This window comes from Atractosteus spatula, chromosome 14 (genome assembly GCF_055471065.1).
Source record: "Atractosteus spatula isolate fAtrSpa1 chromosome 14, fAtrSpa1.hap1, whole genome shotgun sequence".
NCBI classification, from domain to species: domain Eukaryota; kingdom Metazoa; phylum Chordata; class Actinopteri; order Semionotiformes; family Lepisosteidae; genus Atractosteus; species Atractosteus spatula.
In genome coordinates, this window is record NC_142719.1 from 26,732,585 (window position 1) to 26,758,011 (window position 25,427).

The following is a 25,427-nucleotide window of genomic DNA, read 5'->3' on the forward strand; positions in this document are numbered from 1 at the left end:
TTGTCTGCCTTTTCTTTTTAGGTTGTCCGATCTGACAGTCATCCAGACTGTAATGGTATGAGGATTTTTAAAGGAGTACCCATCAATTTATTTCAGTAACTTTACCACCAGTATCAAGTTTCATTCAGATTCAAATATACTGTATTTGCAACATTCGACCACCTGGTTGCTCCCCCAACAACTCTGGTTTTGTCACAACGTGGTGACAGATAACAGCATTTCAGACATGAACTGTACAATGCATTACACGAATTGCATACTAATACTATATATTTCATAATGGGAACGTTCATAATAAACTTTATATAAGTTTACCAAAAATACGGCTTCTTTAATATATCTGTATTAAAGTACAAAATAGTATAAACATGTACATAACAGGACCCAACTGCCCTGAGTTCGTTTACACTCTGCTGTACAGTATCGCTGCTGAGATAAAGCATCTGATTAATCTATACTATTAGTATTAGATCTATTCGGGGGGTGACGTCGTTTCAGGCTTGTGAGGATTGGATGGCCTATAGTAGTTAATTATATCAATAAGATGAACACGATATTTGAATGTGTTGCATGAAATGGTTTACTGTATATGTCTTTCCCAACTATGTGCCGATCTCGGCGGAAAGCGTATTTAACAGTAGTGCTAGGTACTAGCAAAGAGTGTATTTCCGCTTACAGTAAGTGCCGTATCCGTAACTAGCACCACCACTTAAAAGGAAAGCAACAGGTACAGTTTTTTCAACCCTAAATTTAATTTGTTGTCTCGCTTCAGTGCTACAAACATCTCAAATACTACACTAAATAACTAAAAAAAAACTGTAATGAAAGTAGGGGTAGGTGTATGTACAGTATCGAAGCAGCACATTTTGTGGGCTGAAATACATTCGCTTTGTTATTGCGTAGATTTAGTATTGTTTATAGGATGTATATTAAAAAAACAAAATAACTTTCATAGGATGTTTTAGATTTAGTGTTTTACTTGCAAATGTCTGGTGTTACTAGTATTATGTAAATCTCTTTCTACGTAGCGTCCTGCACTGCAGCTTTAGGGTAACCAATAAAGTTATTCAATAGATTTAGTTAGAATGCATGCTTCCTCTACATAGGCATTACGTAGGAGTCGAGCAAAACGTCCCAAAAGTGGATAATAACGATTCTACCAAAAAGTTATAAAAATATATTTATTTTCTTTCACAGAACTGATATTTGTTATAAGCATGGTTATCACGGTGGACGCAAGAAAGCTGTACAAATATCCCTTTGAACGCGTGGTAGATATGCACTTAAACAAGGTACTGTATGTTTCGTAAACAATAATGTATCCATTGGAGCATAGTGGTATCGCATCGCAGTATTTATTTTTTAATCGATTTTGAAAAATCAGCAGCTGATGATAAACTATAACTGTTTTAAACGGGGTTAACTGTTTTGGTATAGGAATTGGATTCCTTCATCGTATTTAATTCAGATTAAATACAACAGTAACTGAACGGGTGCCCGAGCATTGCACATTTCCACCATTACAGTTTTGACTTTTTTTTATATATTGAACTTTTTATTTTTATATATAGTATATAATCGACTTTTTCCATTTTATACTGTACTGGCGCAGCGAATAGGTTACAAACCCCAGGATGTGTTGTGATGTCATTTTCTGGTCTGGGCAGATATCATTATCTTGTCAAGTTTCGAATGTTTACAGTACGTTTAAAGCGGCATTGTCTGTATTACCGTTAAAGCTTTGCTACACGAAGGACAGAACAGTTAAGACTGAAATATTTCTCTACTTGCCCGTCGAATAAGATATCATATTATGCAGGACAGACAGCCGTGCACAGGAATTTAATTATGTCAGGCCTTTCAGTGTTACATTTCACTTCATAGCGTTCTACTGGAGGTGAAGAGTTATTTTCGCTTACCAGAGGAATCCGGGAACTGAAATGAAAATTCGTCTCTAGTTTAATATAACGGGGTTCTTTGTTGATTTGTATTCATACACTAAAACAAAGTACTCTACAAACGTGGAGTTTGCATTTTAGGTAGGGATGAGGGTTAATAAGTAATACTGTCACATGAGTAGTATAAACCCATTAAACCGGTCCCTTTCACATAAGTTCTATGTGACGATATATCCTTAATTTTATCTTTACAAATTATTGATTAGATAAACGTTGCTTTGTTGCTCGTGTGCTCATCTCGGACAACACCCAAACCATGGGGGCAGAAAGTAAAACTCAGATTATTTATTGTTTTAAAAGTAATGTAGCCACTTGAGGACGCTGAAGATCTTTGAGTTACAGCATTCGGTAAAATTCAAATGCCTTATTTATTGTGGTATAAGGTTAGAACAGTTGAGCATCTGAAAATACTGCAAGCCAAAATGTCATCAGATTTAAACTAATTGTATGTAATTAAATAGGTAATTAAAATTAATGATGGCATCTAGAGCTAATGATCACGAAAAAAATCTATAGTGGTGTATTTGGTTTAATTACCACCACCCACAAAGAAGTACCTGTCATTTGTATAGTATGCTATGTGAATTGATATATAAAGTGTGCCAGTATTTTAGCGTTGGATCTTTTACAGGCAAGATAAATAATAACAAAGCTGCAGAACCAACACAGGACCTCAGGCTAGATAATGTCACATACAATAAATAAACGCCAAGTGCCTTAATGCATACATTTCCAATTTACTAGATATGGGCAATCTCTGAAACGCTGACAGGCTCATCTTCACAAGCTGTCACCTATAAAACAGGCCTTTTCTGTTGTCTTGTCAGGGCAGTTTGGATACACAGCATGATCTCAGCCTGCCTCTGTGATGCTTATGCCTCTACCCAGAGTGTTCTTGTACTGTGTGCTAAGTGGGTGTTTGTACAGCTGCTTTGCTTCAGGTTAAGAGAGGTAAACACAGTGAAAGAAGTTAAAAGATGCTTTCATTTTGGCCCTTCTTAGACTCAAACGTCAATAGGATATTAGAAAATTAATTTCCTGTTTTATATAAACATATAAAGTATTTAGGTCTGGAAAATAATGACACAAAAAGCCTGATGTTTATTTTAAGGTATGCAGAATTGAAACAGATTTTCTACATTGAAGTGATCTTTTTAAATCAAGCACAATAGACATCTCTCTCAAATGGTGACATGGTGGTGCAGTGGTTAGAATTGATTGGGCCCTGGGTTCAATTCTGGATAAGGGGTGCTATCGGTGTGGAGTTTATATGTTTTCTCCACGTTTGCATGGGTTTTCTCTGGGTGTTCTGGTTTCCACCCACAGTGCAACATATAATGGTAAGTTAATTGGCTTAACCAAAGGGGAAAGCTGACCCTATTGTGAGTGTGTGCTTGTCTGTGTTTGTGTGTGCCCTGTGATGGAGTGGCATCATGTCCCAGGATGTACCCCACCTTGCGTGTGTTGTTTGCCCGAATGAACTCTGACTTTCCCCATAACCCTAAATTGAATGGAAGCGATTGGTAAAAGGATGGATGGACCTCTGTTCCTCTGCAAATCTCTCGGCTACAGTATTTCCAAAATGTGACCCTCAGGTTCTGTGTTCTGTTCTGGTGGAACCACGTGGAGATACTGTAAGTGTGTGTGACAAGACTGAAGGATCCGAGTGGCGTTACAGCTGTTTCATGCCAGCATACACGAGCCTCTTTAGTTGGTCATGAGTACCTTCATGGGGACATTCAGCACATTTCTATCCATATTTAGTTGAAGCAAATCCCTATGATACAGTCGTACAACATTCAATTAAGTTCTTAAACTTTGGATGTGTTGCTAGTGGGAATGGTTCATCACTTACAGTGCTGAGATCATAAAATTTGTGAAGTTTTTCCAAAGATTGTAAAATGGAACACATACATCTTCAAGTAAGTTCAAGTATGCTTTTCTGTTTTGCTTCTATGTTTTTTATATTTCACACCATAACCTAGTTATCCTAAGACAAACCAATCAGTGGCACAGCTGAACTCATTTAATATTTTTCTCCTTTTATGTTTTAACCAAAGGCCATTTCCTGCTATGGTTGTTTTGAATTATAAGGGGATATGTTAACCTATGCTAAAACTGCTTTTTGCACTCCGTGGAACTATTTACCAATGCTGGTTATACAGAGAATGGTTAAGATATTCATTATAACTATGATATCTTCTACCACTCAACACATGAAATTATATGTATATATCTTTACAGAAAATGAAAAGTTTTTTTAATATCATTTATGTTACAGTATCCTACTCCTCTCGAGGAACATGTCAGGGGAATTAAAACTGTTGAAGAAAAAACAGGTATGTACAGTATGTTCAATATTTATAAACCCTGTTTAGTTTATCCTCTCACTTTAGCCCACTAAAATTCTGAATTAAAGAAAAAAGCACACCTAACATAGTCATAGTCCTGTTATTTGTTATTGAATAGTACTTAACATTAAAACTTAAAATATTAAAAGCAGGATGTATAGAAAGGAGACTTACTGAAGTCTTCACCAAGGACTACTAAGTGGAGGTCTTTATCTGGGCTTTAATATTCACGGCCATACTATACTATAGAAACAGGTAAAAGATTATTCCATGATGAAGGTTTACACACGTGAAGAAGGCTCCACAGCCAAAACATTTACTCGTTCTTTTGCAGCCCAAGCATGCCACTGCACCTACCTACTTGGAACGTCTTCATAGTATACTATAAATTGAACTGTTAGTAATATAGGCTAAATAATGAAAATCTCTTCTTTTTGTATTTGACCTTTATATGATGTAAATTAAGTACTGTGAAGTATTGTTTTTACAATACAGTCAGATGAATATTAACACAAATACCAAGATTAATAAGGTAGGACTATTTTTGTACGTAATTTACTTGTTCTTCAGTCCCCCTGTATATTCATTGAGCTGCATTGCCTCTCTGCTAAATAGCAAGAGTTTTTTTACTTTGTTATTTATTGATTTGTTGTGCAGGCATTATATTTATGTTATTTTATGTCCTGTTGACAAATTCAGTGAAGTTTGTTCATGCCTTGCAATTTTTCAGAAGGGCTTAGTGTTCGATTTTAGAATTCTATAGACAAGGAGGGGATTAGTGCTTCATATTGCCTGTTTGGTCCATGTGTTTCTAACACAAAATTTCTAAAATACATTTTGCTTAGTTTTGCATTCTTTAAAATAAGTGTAATTTAAACTGTTTCTCTTCCCAGAAAGATATAGGAAAGGATTATTAATTTAAGATGGTGCTGCTTATATTCCAGTTCTTTAGGCCTGGCACAGTAACATTCAAAGTCGAGGAAAAAAGAGCAAGCTTTCTGTGTGGTACAAGTCTTAATAACTGTAGCTTTTATTATTTTCATATCTGCATTGAGTAGTCATTTAGAGAAATTACTTGCTCATTTCTGTTCTTGGAACTTTGATCTATATGTTTGTGATGTTTGCATGTCAATTATAAATAATATTTAAAAAGCACATAGCTTTATGCGTTGTGTGCAGAACATTTATTGGCTAGCAGTAAGATATAACAAAGAGTATTACAAAGTAATGAAAGTAGACAGGTATCGGAAGTAATTCTTTTGAACTTATGCTAGGCTGGAGTTATTACATTATTTTATTTTTACCCTCTACATAGACCAGATCTCAGGAATTATATATAGAAGAAGGATAGCGACCTGCAACAATGTGATCCCTAAATTCTTAAGAAAGGTATGTTGAGGTTTTTTTTCCACTTGTTTTATAAAAAAATATAAACTTGTTTTATTTGTATATTTTATGAATAATACTCTCACTTGCAAACATTAGAATACTGGAAATATTGTTTTTGTTAATGGGTAATAAGTTCTTCAGGTTTGTAAAGATTAAAAACTTTAATGTTAGCAACATTCTGTGTCTTTATTGTCTTTAACCCATTTGTATTTTTTATATGTTTTTATGTCTTGGTATGTACATTTTTTTAAGTTGCATATATAAAGGCATTATTTCATCCATTTATGACAGGAGAAGTATTGCATTTTATCACTGATACACTGACCTTTGGCCAGAGGGCGTTATTAGTTGTCAAAGGTGCTGACACATAACTTCATGAGTTACTTTAATGGTTCTACACTTGTAACAAAGTTTACGCCATGTCACAGTGATAGATAGTGTGACATTTTCATTTGATGAAAAACATTTGTGAAAAACATTAAACTGCTTCTTCCATGTCTCTTCCAAAGGTGTGGGCCTAGTTGTTCATAAATGTGACAGTTTCATTGTAGTGGTAGCTTAGAGTAGTCTTTCATTGCTAAAGGGCGAAAAGGGAAAATTCTGTACGCACTCTAACGCAATCTTAAGTGTACAGTTTTTAACTATGAATTTTTCTTATTAATCCAGTCTAAATACTCACATTGAAACATGGATTCATTTTATGAACGCAGCCATCCTAAGAATCATGATGTCAGTTTGGCTGTTTATACACATATTACCTTTTGTGAATAGTAAAGTATCATTTACAGAAGATACACCTTTTTACATTTACATTTCCTGTATCACTGTTATTGGGAACATCTGATATTGAGTGCTCTAAAAAAATTAAAATATTGATCAATTCACAAAATGCATACATGGAGCGATGATAGTTGTGGCTTTGTTTTATGTGATATGTTTTTGTGAACGCATTACATTCTCCCTTTCTGTACCTTTAGAAATTCCCGTTTTTATTGCAAAATTATGACTGGTGTATGTTTGTCTCTGTCTGGTCATTCATCAATCAGTTCATTCATTCATCCGTTGGGTATGTGCTCCTTTCCCCTTCACCAGACCTTGATATTCAGACACAGTTTATGTTTACATTTCCTCTTCTGTCCGGTGGCAAATAATGCATAAGCATTTAAAAAAATAGTTGTTAAGAACATAGAAGATTAGAATTGTTAGCAAAAAGAGGAGATCAAATGGTGGTTATTAGTTTTTTGATCCAAGGATCTTATTGAGTCGTTTCTTGAAAAATTCCAGACATGGCTGGGCAGATTGTTCCATTCTCCCACATCCCCTTGGGTAAACGTTTTAAGTGCACTTTCGTGTAGTTTCCATGTGTCCTCATTCCTGTTTTGCTGTCAATTCTGAAGAAATCCACTGGGTTGACTGTTAGTGCCGTTAAGGATAGTCACTATTAAGAGAAAATTATAATAAGTAGTTGTATTTCTATAAACTATAAAGTTTATATGTATACATATAAACTTCTTCTTTTATGGAGTTTGCAAAAAAGTTATTCCATTCTATTCCAACTGCTATTATTGTTTATTATTTAACAGTTGGGTTCCAGTGCTGGCATGAATGAATTCAGAAATAATAATTTAATGTTTGATCATACACATAATAAGGACAGCACTGTTCTGAGTGAAGCAATGTGATTACTTTTCAGATTCACGTCTTGAATGTCAATGACATTTACCTCGAAGAGGAGTCATGGTTGGATCTGAAGCATAGAATTATGAATATTAAAAGCCGTTGTCTCACATGGGCCCAGTATGCTACCTTACATGAAGTATCTGTTTTCAGGGAAAGTGCACTTAACCCAAACTGGTAAGTGTTTCTTTTGTTGTTTTTTCTGGTGACTGTGTTGCAGAAAAATGTCGAATATGTAAATATTTTTGTATTGGTTTTCTTTCTCCGGAAAAATATTGTCGCTCTGGATTCAGTCCAAAGATGAGTGAGTTCCTGGTCTCAAAGGAATGTCCTGTTCTAACAGGTTTATAGAACTTATACTTTTTTTCCAAAGAAGACTACAGAGGGACCTGATACATGGATGTAAAATCTTCAAAGCTACTGACAAAGCCAACCTAATGAACTTCCTCTTGTTTTTCTGAAGACACAAACAGAAACCAAGGGGGAAAATTGAAAATAGGAAAACAGAATGCACTTCTTTGCACAAAGGGTTATCGAGCAAGAGCTCAACCTTCATACCCAGTCGTGCAGTACAAGTCAATATCCTAGTTTCTTTAAAGAAGTGCCTATTTTTGTTTGTAAGCCTTCTTCATAAATTCTACAATCCATGTGGTGAAATTCTGGGTTCTGCCAATGTTACATTTTTTAAAGATGTCAGAAATAAATACATTCGTACGGTATCAGTATTATGCATGGTACAGAGGGCTTTATCTTTTATCTTCTGTTCCATTTGGGAAATTATTACTTCAAAGTGTTAATGGAGCTTTTGGCCTTGACATGTCACGCATTTTGTTGCCTAGCAAAGAGGTTTTCCACTGATGGACTGAATTACTGCTTCATAAACCAACAGTGATAGACTAAATAAAACACTTTTGGTTGCCCAGTGAAAGTCAAGGCCTAAGACAGCTGGTGTCCTGGATTCTTAGGCCTTCTATTTCTGTTTGTTCACATACTGTGTGTGCACACTAGCATTTCCTCTGCTTCTCCGAATTTTCTGCCCATTAATTTTCTTAGTTTTTATATTAAAGCATATTAAATTCCTACATAGATTCATTTGAACATGGGGCAATATTTTTTTCCGAAGGTGCAGTAATTAGTTGCGTGCTGGATATTCTTTACAAATCTGTTACTGCTGTAATTTCTATGTTAAATAATCATAAGCTTTCCAATAAATGGTTCATTATTTAGTTTCGTCTTTCAGGCAAAGGAGTGACACCTAAATTACACTGCTTTAGGCAGAATATTAAGAGAAATCAGTTCCTTGAATGTGTTCAATATTTAAGCAGATGGCTTTCATTAATAGACTTCCTAGTGTAACTCGGTCATCCTAATGAAGCAGACTGGTTGACTTTGTACTGTAGGTATTGATTTTTGATCAGTACTCTCCATGAACCCTTTGTCTTTTCTGTTTTCTTGTGCATGCTAGGCAGACAAGCAACCTATTTTACAGAAACTGAATGAATAAACACTTACCATCAGTGGCAGTACTGGCATCAAAAAGGAATGTTCTTTTAAAGGAATTATATCAACCTGCTAACATAAAATAAAATACCTTTATTTGTTAGGATCTCCAAATGGTTTAATCTGATTCAGTTATTTGCCAAAGATCTATGTTCTGAATTTCAATGTCAAACAATTTAGAAAAAAAGATTTACACTTTGTTAATTTTAGTGGCAAAACACCCTCTTCCTGACAAGACCAATTGAATAACACAGTCTGTTTAGTGGTCAGGAAAAAGAAAGCAAGGCTTCTTTTCTTTCACTCCATCTCGTTTTCTGTACTGATCTGAACAGATGTTGAGAATGTATTTTATTTTTCTAAATAATTATACACACAGTCCTTCTTATTCACAGGCGATACAATGCTGCACTGTCGCTGGATAATGCAAATGTGTATACCAGAAAAAGCTCTACTATACAATACATTTTGTGCACTGTATATAGTGTAAAGACAAAAGGTAAAAACATAAATATTCCAAATAACAAAAGAATGTGACTGAAAATAAATATAGTACTGCATAATTTTCTGTTGGGATAAGGAATATTCTTAATGACATAATGTGCAGAAAAATGTCTGGGACACTTCAGGCATCTGCGAATGTTCTGGAAGTTTCTAGAATAATGCCTCTCATGTCAGGCTTGGCCTGACACCATGGATATGCAAAACCACAAATAAATTAACTGCAGATAAGGAGGAAGGGATATTTATTTAGTTGTGTTTACAAGAGGTCATTTTCTGTGACACATCCCATGTTGAAACATGCTTGCTCTTTCTGAAGAACTAAAAAAAATTCAAGTAAATGTCACAGTAGCTTGTTAAGCCAGAACTTGTCCTACTTTCTGTAGTGTTAAGCAAACTTGACAGCTAGTGACTCTTCTCCTGTTGGTCCATCACAGGGATCACGTCCAGCAATGCTGGTCCCCACTTATAAAGCTGGGTGGACAGGAGCTACTTGTGTAAAATACCTTGAGTGTAGTACAACAGCTGGTCTGCAGGTCTGTTGGTTATAAATCCAGTGGCTTACCCACTAAGTTATGCTGCCTCCTGAAAGTGCTAAATGCATAGTTAAATCAACAACTGTAGACCCATTGAGGATCTTGATAAGTAAATAAGAGTTTTTAATATTGTATTGTTAGGCTTATGCAAACCTTTTAAGGCTAAAGGAGTTTCTCAAAGTTGGTTTATACATGAATACATTGGAGATATTTTTCTGTATTGCTTAATGCTTAAAAAGTAGATCTCTGTAATACAGACATATTCAAGGACATAATCCACAGTTCCAAACTGTCAGCTATAACATTGATGGCTTATAAAAGGAACTGAAGAATAGACTAAGTGCTCTTTTAGAACTAATGTTAGTATTTTCCATTAGTGTTTCTAAGGTGATGTGTTGTGATTAATTCAAGTTATATTACCTTCATAAAAATGGCCTAATTATTATAATTTACATTTAGTCTCTTACATTAACATGCTCTTTGATATTGAGACTGTGCTCCAGGAAGTAATATAAGCAAAAACATTATGTAATTATTATTTAAGGGTGGAAAAAATGAATTGCAACCGACCTTTAAACAAATAGATGAACAAACTAGTGTCTTGAACATTTTTTGTAACACATAATAACATTCTCTTTTTGCTTGACCTATATGTTGTAATTACACAGTTTTATGTTGCTATGGATGTAAACTAAGATAAAGAAAACCTGTCAGGAGAAGTATGATTTGACACAGGAAGGTTTGCACAGAAAGGAATTTGAAACACACATCACTGTATGAAGCATTTTAAAAGACAAGTTTGCTTTGCCACTCAAATGGCTCATGTAATAGGCTGTAATTTTCTGGTAGTTAAAATTGACAGTGATGGTATAGTTGTCAATGGGCTGTGCAGTGCTTTTCCCATGATTGAATCACACAGGAGCTTATAATGTAGTGTATTTATCCATGATGGATACATAGAATTTAGAGTTTTTAACTAAATTAATATGGTAAATATCAACCTACAAGCTAAAACTTAAAGGGCAGTTGTTTTTGAAAGGTTGCAAATATTATTTTTAATTAAACAAATAATTTAAAATTAAACTCTTGTTTATAGTACAGTATGATAATACACCTCCAGTTGTTCCAGGAGAGTTCATTAAAGAAATAACATCATTTAATAATATTCAAGTCTTTACTTACATTTCTCTTGTGTGGGACTGCTATTAAGACACCAGCTGGACATGTTTTCACAGTTAGGTATGTAAACTCTAGAGAATCTGGTTTACTGTTTCAAAAAACCTGCGAGATTGACCTCATTTCAGAGTTGAAGTGCAAATTGTGAAGTCTGCTGTAGGTGTTACACTGTGTGTGTGTGAGCATCTTTCCGTTATGTGTTTGGTTCTGGAAGATAAGTACATAAATTCATTTATGAAAAAGAATCCTATCAGGACCTGCAGGCAACAAATCTAGCAGCTGATTTACCAAAAGGCTATCATCTTACTAGATACTGAAGTGTTTATAAGATGTTGAATAGGTGGATTAATTAGTTACTGTTGACATAATTGGTCTTTATCAGTAAGATGCTAATTAAGCATGCTTATTCCCAATACGTTTGAAGGGCTATATGATAGTTATTTTTTTTCATTGTGATCGCTGCATTCACAGTAAACAATTTCCCATCTTGCATTCTATGAGAGTTTGATAGCATATTGTTGATGTTAAAATTTTAAATGCCTTTAATTTCTACCTCTGAATGCATTTGATTGCAGAAAGCAGTCATTCTGAACAGGCAGTCCCAGCATGGGTCTTTTTGATTATCTTTAATGGTACGTTTTAAGTGTCATCTCTGTCCCTGTTTTAGAAGTATGTGTGATGCCTGCCAGGGTGATGTTTATGAAACTGTAAATACAATACAGGATTTCTGGCTTTAAGAAGCTGCATTCTCTGCCCAACCATGCAATAAGCATCAGCTGGACATACACTATAGGGTCATACTGACATAATGGAGCATCTTGTAATACCCCCTGCATATTAAGAGTAACTGTGATGATTGAATAGTAACCCCCTTCATATGTTTTTGGAAATTAAAATAGTTAAAAAGCATCATCAGTTCTTTTCCTGATTTCCTGCTGTAGATGCAAAGATACCATTCATGACCCTGGTTTTGCTAGGACTGCCTAACACCGGGTTGTTTCCAGCAGAATAAGAAACAATTTTGAACAACAAAGAAATAGTTTCGGCTCTTAGTCATTATTAGTACAGTAGGTTTCTGGTGAGGGCAACTTCACCTTTAGTTTTTCTTTGAAGGCCAGTTCATCTCTACTGAGATGTTACTGTGGTGTTTGACTGTGTTTTTTATATAACTTGTTTGGTTCGCACACAGCACCTTGGTTGGACCTACTGCAAATTGTTGTTTTAAGAGAATTCTTCAAGTCCCAGTGTCAATATATTAATGCTATGAGAGCTGGATTGAGAGAAGAACACAAGCCTCTAATATTTAATGTAATATTTCTGATCATTCGGATTTGCATTCCAGCCAAGAGTGGAATCCTACTCAGTTGGGCCCCTGAGCAAGGCCCTTAATCCCAACTGCTCCAGGGGCGCTATACAATGGCTGACCCTGCGCTCTGACCCCAAGCTTCTCTCCCTGTCTGTGTGTCTGTGTCTCATGGAGAGCAAGCTGGGTATGCAAAAAGGGTAATGCAAGAAATTGTACATGGCTAATAAAGTGATCTTATCTTATCTAATCTTAAGAGTGGGAAATGTCACCTTAGACGGGTGTTATCTCTTTAGAAATATTATTTGCCGTCACACAGTTGTTGATGTCACACTTCCCTGGCCTTGATGTTTAATGTAAAATGCTGTCTAGCTCTCGGACATCTACTAACTGGGTATGTCAAATAATTATTTCTTGGAAAATGAATAGACCTACAGCACAATTGGAATTAACATGTGCACATATGTGTGGATATATTTTGTATTCCCTGATTGTGACACAGGTATTAAACTAATGTACAGCCCTTTTTTCTGTTAAAGTAGTTAAAAGGGATAAAGTCATCACATTTTGTATGCTTTTTACAGGACAGAATTCTGTCAGCAAGGAAGCATCAATGTCACGGGTGTAGGGAAACTCAACAGGTTATTTGAAGTGTTCGCTAAATCATTTTTCAGTGAAGGAGTGAAGAAGGTAAGGAGTCTTGTCCTGTTTTTTTTTTCTCTCAGGTGTGTTGTCTTTGTTCTGTGCTCGCAAGGCTTTGTAAAGTATTTATAAGAATGCTAACATATCATTTTGTAATATTACTGTGCACCTGTGCAGTTACTCATTCTGAATTTGTACACCTGATAAAAAAGTAATATTTGGAACCCTCTGAGATAAAAATCCAATAGAAATGAATGGAAACGATGTATGTGTGCACATATTTATATATGATCCAACCTAAACTGAATAAATTTGTAAATTTAAACTTTTTATTATTGTGTTCCCAAGCTACAAGATGTTCTATAATATTTTATTAAAATCACTTCAAGGTAGCCTCCACGTCAGGATTTGTGAGTTTGAAAAGATTAATGTAAATGCCTCGGTTCTTAAAAGCGTCTTTTCATTTTAATATTTGTCAAACTGTAACAAACAGGAGGTAAATGTCCTGAACACAAACAAGGCCTCCCATTTGTCTTGTGGTACAGTACATGCTGCTTTACCAGCTCTCTCTTTATTCCGTTGACTCCACTGTTATTTATGTTTAGCTGACAAAAGGGGTTTACCATAGTCAAGAGGGATTCCGTTGACAGCAGCAAGCGAAAATCTATGTGGGCAGTCAGTTTTCTTTTTCTGTTTGGCACTCATCGGGAAATTCTTAGACTTTTGCATCGTGAATCCTTCAATAGGTCAACCTGCATTGAACAGCTGAGATAGAAATTCATTAAGTGTATTGTTAGGGAAATTGTGAATATAAATTTCCTTTAACCCTGGTAAATTTATTTAACCCTTTTATGTGCTTTATATACTTAATGTGAAATTAAAGAGACGATTTAAATGAGTCAAAATATACCCGTTTCTATTCATTACTGCAGATTAGATATCTAATACTGCACAAAATGATGTGAGAATAATTTGATAGCATCTGCTCTGTTCATAGACAAGATATTAATCTGGTTTCTCTGTGAAGCAGCAAGGAGAGTTCATGGAGATCAGGTCTCATGGCTCAGAGTCCCTCTCTCTTGTGCTGTGTTCTTGGGCCTTATTTATCTTTGTTCTCTTCATCTATTTGTGTGTCCTGTGCTGCTGTTTACTATTATCATCCAAAGTGAGATTATATTACAAATCAGTAACTTTGTTCTGTTATTATTATAATCTGTTATTATCAGAAGCTATTATAGTTTGTGAAATATTAGGCACTCAGTTGCTTGCAAATGTAAATCTGGACAGGATAGCCAATAATTAAAATAAAGAATCCTAACCCCCAACTTGTAAAGCTCCTGCCAGTATATCCAGTTTGGTATTTGGTAAATTATTGTTGTCTGGGCACAACTTTGGTCAATGTTTAATACATCAGGCACACTGGGTTAAACAAATATTTATTAAAAATGACACTAACTAAACAACACACAACATACAAGTTATTCTATCTACAAAAGATGTTTCAGAGGCCTACATACTCTCAGAAAACCCTCAGACAACTACTAATTATTCAAATTCCTGCATAATAACCACAGTATACATTCCAACAAGAGAGACTAACCTGCCTTCTGAAAAAAAATACAACATGATGTCAATTCTCTATAAATCCAGTTGCAAAAAAATGAACAAGGCCCTATCTCCCTATTCTAAAAATGCTCTCTCAACGGGGCTCAAACACTTAACTTGAATCTGGTTTTTAAGGCGTATACGGAAAAAGGACCTCTCACCAGGCGCTACTTTTTCTCTCCTTGTGTCTTTCTGTCCTTCCCATGTCTCTCTCGTGTCCCCTTCTCTACCTGTCTTTCTAACCTGCTTTGCTGGACTGTTGTAAACTCTTAATGATTTGCCAAGAATTTAATTAACTAAAGTAAACTAACCAATTTCTTTGATCAATGTGTCTCAGAGACCACCTACAGCTCTGCAAACACCTCATCTTCCATACATTGTTTCTACTTGCTTTCAAACCTGATAACTGCACATTGACACTGTTGACACTTGCTAAACGTTGAGCACCCCACCCCCTCAAGTTGTAACAGTATATATTTGTCATTTAAAATATATACTGATGAGGGAAAAAAGAAGCGCAACATTTTCTGGAATGAGAATACTATAGTTATAGCTTATGTACTTTCACAAAAAGTTGTCAGTTTGTTTTAAGCCCTCTAACTAGCAAAACAGCTTGTGCAGTGAGGGATTGCAACTTGCCAATCACATGAAAGCTCATTAGCAGCACTTTTACCCAACGAGGTCCAGGTGGGACAATGCCTGATCAGGTCACCTTTAAAAAGGCCTTACTTCAAAGCTTAGGTCACTGCAAGAAAAAGGCCACACTTAGTCAGGTTTCTGTGCATTCCATAATGCCACGAATGTCACCAGAAGCAAGGGAGAGGACCATTGACATGCTGCAGGCAGGCATGTAATGTGCCAGCGTTGCCAGACACTATGGAGAAAGCCGCTCCACTGTGTCCCAACTGCAGAGAAGGTTTCAGCACACCGGCAGGACAGATGATCATCCAAGAGCGAGTGACGGAGCAGGACTGACACATCAAACTGGTCCATCTGAGAGATCGTTTCAGATCTGCCACCCGTACAGCTGCTGAAACTGCTGGCAGACACAATGCCCGCAATGCCTGCTGGCCTTAGAGCAAGGAGACCTGTCACAGGCCCTCTGCTCAAACCTTCTAGCCTGTTCCACACAGACAGGAGGGCCAGAGTGTGGAGGAGGAGGTGTTGCATTTATTTTTTCCATCAATACATTATAGGCTACTCTTTTCTGGTAAGAGAAACTTGTTTGTGCAGGCACAAGAACAGTGTGTCTTGTAGCTGTTTGGATGTAACCAGCTGGGACACCACTTTCCACACACTACCTTTTATTATGGAGTAACAAGTCAGGAACCATAAATAAATAAAGATTCCTGCTCAAAAAATGAATAGGTTTCTAATAAGACAATAGAACTTGGATGTTTGATCATCTATGGCATCTGCATCTGAAAACTGAAAAAAGTTTGAGTAGTGAACAGGACTTCTGCCTTGTTAACATCCTTTGAGGGGATTCATAGGGATTAGTCAGTTGTGTGAACACAAACCAACATCCACAGTTGCAGCATATTATTTGTACGGTAGCAAGGTGCTTGTAAATAGGTTAAAACTGTTGAAGTTTGAAAATAAATTCAGAAACAAAACACATGGAACTTGAGGATAAGCATTTTGAACACTGTGAAACGAAGGCACTGAGGTTATAAGTGCAAGTTCTTAGTTGGTTAACTGGTTTCTGCGATGAGGGTCTGCAAAAAAAGAGAGAAAATAGCCCAAGTGGTTGTCAAAAAACTTGTTCTTCCAGCATCTCTGAATATGGTGTGTAAACTTTTCGATGAGAAGTCTGCTGAAAAATTGGAAAGCTTTGCTCTCAGTGATAACATGACGTCTCAGTGAATATGTGATATAGCCGTGAATTTGGGAGCCCAGCTTATTACTTGGCTACAGTTCACCAAGGATATTGCTATACAGCTTGACAGGAATACTGATGCTTCAAACTGTGCAAAACATTTTATTTTTTTGTGAGACACATGTGGCAAGATGATTTTATGGAGGAGCTGCTGTATTGTCTGACTTGAACCAACAAACACAACCAGACCTCAGAGATTCAAAAGCACTGAGTGAGTGTGTTGGTGGAAAATACAAACTAGCATGGGCTAATTGCAAAGGAATTATGAGTGACAGTGCAGCAGACATGGCAGCAGGAACAGCACAGTTGTGAAAAATACCTCTGGCACCTGGCAATTATTTCATTTTGCAGTTGATGTTTCAAAACTTTTAAGTGCAGGGGTATTCCCCCAAATCTTATGACTGTAATGAAGCGAGTACATAAAACTGTCAATTTCACCTGTATATCTTTGATGAATTCTCTATGAAAGGTATTCAGTTTTTGTTTTTGTTACATAGCTCATGCCAGTTACTGCAATGCAGATGAGTCACGTACTGTATATGTACTGCAGAGTAAAAAATCATTTTTTGCCACAAAATGTCATTATCTTGCCACAAATAATGGGAAGAGAAAACAAATTATATTATCAAATTATATTTACAATTTAAAAAAAGTGAACTTTATTGTTTGATATACAGTAAATACCATTATAAATGTAAAATATAAGGACAGTAGTTAATAATAATAATAATTGCTTACACTTATATAGCGCTTTTCTGGACAATCCACTCAAAGCGCTTTACAGGTAATGGGGACTCCCCTCCACCACCACCAATGTGCAGCATCCACCTGGATGATGTGACAGCAGCCATAGTGCGCTAGAACGCTCACCACACATCAGCTATCAGTGGGGAGGAGAGCAGAGTAATGAAGCCAATTCATAGATGGGGATTATTAGGAGGCCATGATTGGTAAGGGCCAATGGGAAATTTGGCCAGGATGCCAGGGTTACACCACTACTCTTTTCAATAAATGCCCTGGGATTTTTAATGACCACAGAGAGTCATTACCTCTGTTTTACGTCTCATCCAAAGGACGGCGCCTGTTTACAGTATAGTGTCCCCGTCACTATACTGGGGCATTAGGACCCACATGGACCACAGGGTGAGTGCCCCCTGCTGGCCCCACTAACACCTCTTTCAGCAGCAACCGTAGCTTTTCCCAGGAGGTCTCCCATCCAGGTATTGGCCAGGTTCACACCTGCTGAGCTTCAGTGGGTTGCCAGTTGTGAGTTGCAGAGTGATATGGCTGCTGGTTAATGTATATTGAGGTAGACATTCAATATACAATAGGTGTTAAAACCCTGTTGTTTTTATCTTGGGTAATGGGGATTTAAGGGCATCTGATAATAGTTTATTTAGTCTATGTCAATGTAATTAATGTGTTCTGTTGATTAAAATGCATGTGTCCCAAAGTGACATTACTATTTCCACCACTTTGAAACAGTTTCAGACCGTTTCGTACTACGATATAAAGTATATCTCAAGTATGTATAACAAGTATAACAAGTATGAAGAGCTCAGTGGATGATCCGGTTTTAAAATATGGCTGGCTGTGTGTGTGTAGTATTTTTTTAAATACGAAAAATCTTTGAATTAATTGTATTAATTGACCATCATGTGATTGAAATGTTACATTATGGTTAGATAACTTACTGTGTACTTTCATTTATCTGCAAGAAAAGCAAATAAATAAGCAAATAACAATATATAGCACGTAGTGTAAGAAAACTTTCTCAAAGAGCAGCAGCACTGGACAAAAGTTTAAATAGGTATTCTTTTCAAGATGGATGAGAACTTCCTTTAGAAAACAATCTGCTGTGTTAATAGCAAGGATTGTCAATTTGCATAAACGTCTTCATGCTCTTCTGAAAGCTCTACTCTAATCTGGAAACAAAATATATGTTAGCTTAGTGATAGGTGTAATTCTGACAAATGTCCTTAATATCCATGTATAATGTAGTCACTTGCTGAGAGAATAGCTTTAAAGTCTGTCAAGCCACTGTTTAACAAACTCCAATTTGCAGAACAGAGTTGTATTCTTTCCGCTGGCAGCAGATTAAATTAGTTTCCACCTCGGAGTAAATTACTTGTGAAAATTTATTTGAACATGTACCTGTTTTGAATACACTTGCATCCCATGAAGTACAATCTTTCAACACTCCCTTGACTTTGTGCGCAGTCCAGTGTTCCCACTGTTTGTTATATTTTATTGAAAAAGGTTTGCATTAGGAATCATTCAATTAAATGTTTTTGTATTTTTATTTCCAGTGCAGGTTAGGACCTCAAATGTGATTCATAATGTTGGAAAAAAAGAAACAGTGTAATATGAGCTCTGTGCAGGCATTTTTTTCTGTATTTCTGTATCGAAATACTTTTATTTCTGGAAACGTCTCTTTTTGTATACCCTAATCATTTCAAGAGTTTCAGCCACACTAACAGAGATAGAGAATAGCTGTTTAAACTTCAATGCATAGCATTACTGTCTTTGTGTATTTCTAGATTGAATTAAAGAGCATGGAGCAGAGGTAAATACACATCTCACACTGGGATCTTTCAAATCCATGTTTGTAAAACACAGAAATACCGTACTGGGTATTGTTACTTTGAAAATTCCAGAAACATTTTTTTACAGTTCCATTCTGATGGAATTACTTGTGGGGTTAATGGGGCTTAAAAACATAACATTTGTATTGTTTTCCTTTGGGACTCCTGAATCTTGTAAACGGTGTCCTGTAAATGTGAGTTATAGTACATTCTTTAAGAAGTGTCACAATATCTTTTAAAATAGCAGGGCTAAAAGTTGTTTCAGTAATCTCTGCATTTGTTTGGCTTGATACAAAGGAATAAAATGGGTAAAAGGGAAAAATAATTTGAACTGCAAAAAGCCTTCTTTGGTAATGACTACAGATTACATTTTCATATCTTATTATCTCCTGACATTGAAGTGTTTCTTTAATGTTACTTTTTAGACTTAATGTTTAAACATTGGTCAGCAGAGTATTGTAGTTCCCTCTTCCTCAGTTTAATTGTTCATGCTTTAATTCTTCGAAGAGTTTTTCCCTGAGGGCTGATGTAGAGTATAATTTTCTTTAGCACTTAAAGACCTTCTCTAAAACTAATCTGCTATTTAGGCCATCTGTAAAAGGTTTTAAAGTGAATAAATGTTAAAATGGATGGTTTTACACAAGATAATTTTCTTGTGCATTTTAAATGTCTGTCACATAATAAGTGTAAATTAAGTTCCTTTAATCTCAGATTCATGAGGGCTGAACGGTTGAACTTCACTTGAAAAAAATGCTTTGATATTTTTTTATTGATTTCTTCATTCTTTAACAAAATGCCCTCCTGTGACCCACAGCTATCCTTTAATAGTCCATAATCCATTTAAAGTATGTTTCTTGCATGATGGCAAATTCTACAAAGTCTAACAGATATGTCATCTCCAATGCACAAGCTAATGTATATATAAAGAGCTAACAAGTTTACAAGTGTTTTTTTATTTCTTTGCTTTCAAAGAACATGTTTTGGGAACTTAGCAAAGCAGTCTAATGGCTTGTCTTTCAACCTGAGATCAAAACCAAGAGTTAAGAATCTGACATCACTGATGTGTTTTCCATGCATCAAAAGTGACATTTTCAGAGAAGGTAGTACAAGGTCAAAGGATTGAATGGCTGAAATTGAAAATCTGTTTAGAAAATGTGGATTCACATGTTTATGATTATTATAAAGCAAACTAAACTTCAATTAATGAATGCACAAAAATCACAAAGAAAGCATTTTTTACACTATGCATTCTTTAATGTGAAAATCTTTAGACATCTTACATCTTAAAGATGTACAGTACAAGCTTTCATCTAGAGAGGATTCGAGTTTAACATGAAGTTATAATTAGCATTAAAGGTTAAAAATTGTAGTGAAGTAAAGAGCAGTGTTTTCTCCTTTACCACTTAAGTGTTAAACTGTAACATTTAAGAATAGTACATGCACATTTTTAAATCTGAAAAAGCCCTACCGTCATAGTGTTTCTATTTCCACTAATAGACCCATTTCCTTTGGTTACCTGTCAGCAAGAATTATCAATAGATTACCCCAAAACATCTGTGCTCTCACTCATTCTGTACAGGTACCTGCTATTGTCCAGTGTTTAGAGATCCTCATTCTTAATTACTGTAGTATCAGTGTGCTGGACTAAAGACTTCCATCTAGCAGCAGTAGGTTTTCAGTATACAATCATTGCCCACATGCTACTGCTGGATTTGGTTCTAATACATAAGTAGCCATTCCATATCACACTTCTTTAAGCCTTTTATTATCCTTGCTCTCATTGACTAAAGATTGGTTAGAAGTTTACACTTGAAAGCAGCTACTGTACTTTTTTAATATTAGTATACAGACAGAGAAATGGTAACCATCTAAGGCACTATATAAAATAGTTTGTCATCATCACCCTCAAATTGTAAATAGTAGCCTTTCTAGAAACATAAATTGAACAGTTCTCTCATCCTAGCGTTAATCCGGCATCAGCAGGGTCCACTTGTTGGCACGCCCGTCTCCATTTGGTGGTTTGAACCAAATCTTTGAGCTGACGTTGCCATTAAATGAGACCGAGAAATACTCCAACCGGCGCGTCACTCTGCCTGCCGTTGAAGTGGGGGAGGAGAACAAAGTAATGTAGCCAATTCATAGAGGGGGATTATTAGGAGGCATGGGAAATTTGGCCAGGACGCCGGGGTTACACCCCTACTCTTTTTAAGAAACACCCTGGGATTTTTAATGACCACAGAGAGTCAGGACCTCGGTTTTACGTCTCATCCGAAGGACGGCGCTTATTTACAGTATAGTGTCCCCGTCACTATACTGGGGCATTAGGACCCACATGGACTGCAGGGTGAGCACCCCCTGCTGGCCTCACTAACACCTCTTCCAGCAGCAACCCAGGAGGTCTCCCATCCAGGTACTGACCAGGCTCACACCTCCTTAGCTTCAGCAGGTTGCTAATTTTAAGTTGCAGGGTGACATGGCTGCTGGCTAAAAACGTAAATTGAACAGTTAACCGCTCAATAAAATGTGTTTTAAGCATTATTTTCTATTCAAGATTCCAGTAGTTTAAAGATTTTGATAATTAGAAGTTATAAAAATATTCTCAAATATGGCTTGGAATTAAATGCAAGAATGTTTTTATTCTTATTCTGTCTTTATTCTGTAAGTGTGATCAACATAAAAATACCTCTTTATTGTTAAAATGGAAAACTGCAAATTAATATATAATCTGTGTCTTGTATTACAGAGTGTCCGTATTATGGAGACCATCCTGGAACAAAGATTTGGACGTCCTTATTCTTAAAAACAATAAGACTGATCTTGTTTATCCTGCTGTTACTGAAGTAACACAATCTTTTCAAACTGAATTCAAATTGTTCCATTGTCACAGTGGATTCTGACTGATTCTTCACACCAGGACCAGATTGTTTAGTCAAATTATTTGTAACTGAGAAGCCAATTAAGATATCCACATACTGTAGCACTGTTATTTTCAACCTATAGCCTGTATTGGTACAGAGACTTCTTCAGGTATGAATCATGAACTGTATAGCCTCTGCTTATTTCTGCCCTTTCTTACTGTATATGCTTGTATGCTTTCTGGAATCAGAATTTGAAGATTTTGTTTTTGTTTGTTAGTTTTTTTTTAATGTTAAGGGTAATAATTCCAGACTTGTGAATTTAATTAACCAGGGGGCTCCTGAGTTTGTCTCAGGTATTAAGGGTGTTTGTTCAGAGTGCAGGCTGAGCCCTGAAAGTAGTGTCACACAGTTGTCAGAGAACTCTGGTTTGACGGCACTGGAGTTGGTCACCACAGAGTTGTTGGGTGCCTGCAGTGCTATCGGGGAGCCAGTATCCTGTAAGCACCAGGGGAACTTCTAACATGAAAGATGGTAGAGAACATAAAGAAAGGTGACAAATGCACATTTCAGGGGAAAGAAAGCATTGCCTTCACTACCACGAGATAGCATAGGTGTTAAAACGGTAAAGCAGAGCTAATTATTCACTATTGATTCCTAGTTGGAGGTGTATAAAATGAAATTAGTTGGTATATGTAAAAACTGGGTTTGATTACATCATGAAAGATTCAGGAAAAACTAAAAGAATAACAGATTTACTAATATTCAATCCTACGACGCTCAACATTCCGTCCTTTTAAGGATCTGGTGATCTGCAGACCATATTAAAAGTCAGTTGTCAGTTTAGAAACCTACCTAATTTATTAGTATAGCTAATAAACTTGACTTCAACTTGGGGTGCCATTCATATCTACTCATATTGGATCAGCCCAGGAGTGACCTTTTGATCTCCTGAAAGCAGCAGTGATATAGTGAGCAGTTTACTAGAGGCTAATGAGATGGTAAGGTTCTGTTTTTTAAAATATTTCCAAGTATTGGTTCCTTTTCCCCACTGAAGAAGGAATTATATTTTTAAACTGTTAGAAAAGCAGGTAAGCAGACAGTTCATAAGTTGAATAAATAAGGTGCAGGAGGCTGTTTTGATACAATAAACTGAATAAAAAACATTGCAGTAATTTATGTTAATGAAATTGATCTAAGGCAGTTTTGCATTTTACAGCACCATGTGAAAATGCAGAGCATTCTTCAGCAGCACTATTACATCTATCAGGAAAATTAATAGGAGCCTACAGCATTGTAATGAAACATTTTAGAAACATAAAACATTTTAAAATGAGTGTGGCACATCCAGTTTTTTATTTCGGTAGTATATAGACGCAGAACCATTTTTCTATCTGTGCAATAAGATATTGCAATGATGTGGGTGTATTTTGCATTGGAAATTATGGGTCACACACTTTGTAAAAGTTCACAGAGAAATGTTGTGTATTAAATGATTTTTATTGTCTATTCACATTGCTTAAAAAGTATTTTAACCATTTCATGTTATGCAAAATAAACTGTTAACTGTTTTCAGAACATTGTTTCTACAGCTAAGAAATGTATGCTATATGTGAAAACATCAGGCACATTACACAGCAAGATTAGAATTACCTGCTTAATTCAGACTAAAAAATAAAAATGTCGATTAAGCCACTTCAAGGAAACTGATTTTAAGAATAATTAAGCTATCAATATATCAACTACTGACTAATGATAAAATATCCCCCAGTATTTAGGAACAGTTATGTTCATGCTACAGTTGATACATTGCAAGCATGATTTTACAATCAAGCTAATTGTAAACAAGTACATTCAGAGCAACAATACAGATCAGGAGTTCACATCCTAAAGCTCATCTGCAAGTCACATTTTTTATTTCAGGTATAGCGGCAGTGCTTATTAAAAATACAGGAATTAAGTTTGCTGCTCCCTTGCCAGTCTCTCTCTCATCTCAGTGGTGCTGGACACAGAGAGGCCATTCCATGTGGTTCAGATTTAAGGTGTTTTTCTAGCTGATAGAGTTTCCTGATAAAGAACAACTCCCAGGGCTGAGATTCTCCAGCCACCCCAATGAATGTCATCTCTGGCGCCTTTCTGTCTGGGAGATTCCAAGGGAGAGTCTCATCCCAAAGTGTTTACAACCCTAAGGTCAGAGAGCATCGTTACTCATCCTCCACCTTGATTTGCCAATTAGTAACTGATAGGGCAGGATAACCCCACGTGGGTCCCAAATACCTGCAAAATTTTTAACCAATGAACGACCGTAGTTCCTCTAGATAAAAGAGGCAGCACAAGGCCCAGAAGGTGCCCCTCCAGGACATTCTCAGACTCAACTCGGACAATCACGTGATGGCCAGTGTGTCCGAGTGCCAGTACTTTGTTCTACGAGTCGAGAACGGAGGTCGCCCGCATGTAACCAAAGGATCCACCCAAGGTTAGCCCAGCAGCAAGCCTCGTGAACCGCTGGTACCCACTGCGACCGCTCACCTGATCAACGAGTGAACTACGGTCGGAACTGTCGACAGCTGAATATCAGTATTCAGGACTAGCGCTACATCGGGAACGAACCAGTCCTCTTCCCGTCTAAAGAATGTGACTTGCTCAGACCCGCAGTCACTTTTCATGTGCACAAACCCTGCTAGTTCAGCCAGGACTAACTAGCTGGTTTCCAGAGAGTCACTGGCAGCGCGCCGCAGAAGGAATCTTTCCCTCCTTCTCCCACACATCCAGCTACACCAGGACAGGCTGGCACCGGGCCAGAGGACGCTGACTGGATGCAGCAACAGCCTGTTGCTATTCCTTTGTGTCCGCTGGAGATCTGAATCCACATAAATTGGATGAGTATTAAACATTCTGCATTACAGCTTGAGAATTCAATTGTTACCTCAACCCCAGTTGATGTCTATTTAATTCCTATGAGTGATGGACTTGCTTTTGAGTAGTGAAGAAGTTGTAATCAAACCTCATTAATGAAACAGTATAAATGAATGGTATACTGAATGTATGTGCCTCTTGGTATTTGTAACTCTTCGTGATTGAATATATGCCTTTTGTATTCTGCTAACCCTCACTATAAGATCTGTTATGTTTATATGCACATTTTATGTATTAATAAATGTATTCTCGTGTATTAGTATCTGTGTGTGTGTGTTGCTGAGTTGTTCCGCAAGGTCGATTTCTAATAGCCATCAAATAATCATTTTGTGATTTACTGCTACATTTAATAATTGTCCCAGTGCATGCTCAAAACCCCTACACATGTCTATCCTAGTCTCCATGTCACATTGTCATTACAAGTCTTCCCTAGCTCCTATCTGCATGTCTTATTTTTTATTTCAGGTCTACCTAGCTTCAGTCTGCATGTCACCTTTTTATTACATGTCTACCCTAGCTCCAATTTGCATCTCACCTTGTTGTTACAAGTCTACTCC

The 25,427-nt window shown here is 36.5% G+C and overlaps 1 protein-coding gene across 2 annotated transcripts; it reads left to right on the forward strand.

Moving 5' to 3' along the window:
• Positions 1 to 661: 661 nt before the first annotated feature.
• Positions 662 to 23,532, forward strand: LOC148820995 (PRELI domain-containing protein 2-like). 2 transcript variants are annotated; one of them, XM_088931901.1, is made up of 7 exons: positions 662 to 727; positions 1,198 to 1,292; positions 4,240 to 4,297; positions 5,625 to 5,698; positions 7,392 to 7,552; positions 12,973 to 13,078; positions 21,843 to 23,532. In XM_088931901.1, the coding sequence occupies exons 2-7, from the start codon at positions 1,218 to 1,220 to the stop codon at positions 21,897 to 21,899; spliced, it is 531 nt and encodes a 176-aa protein (XP_088788027.1). In that variant the 5' UTR covers positions 662 to 727; positions 1,198 to 1,217; the 3' UTR covers positions 21,900 to 23,532. The 2 variants fall into 2 exon arrangements, with proteins under 2 accessions (XP_088788027.1, XP_088788025.1); XM_088931899.1 differs by lacking the exon at positions 662 to 727 and having other exon boundaries at positions 1,086 to 1,292.
• The last annotated feature ends 1,895 nt before the right edge of the window (positions 23,533 to 25,427 follow it).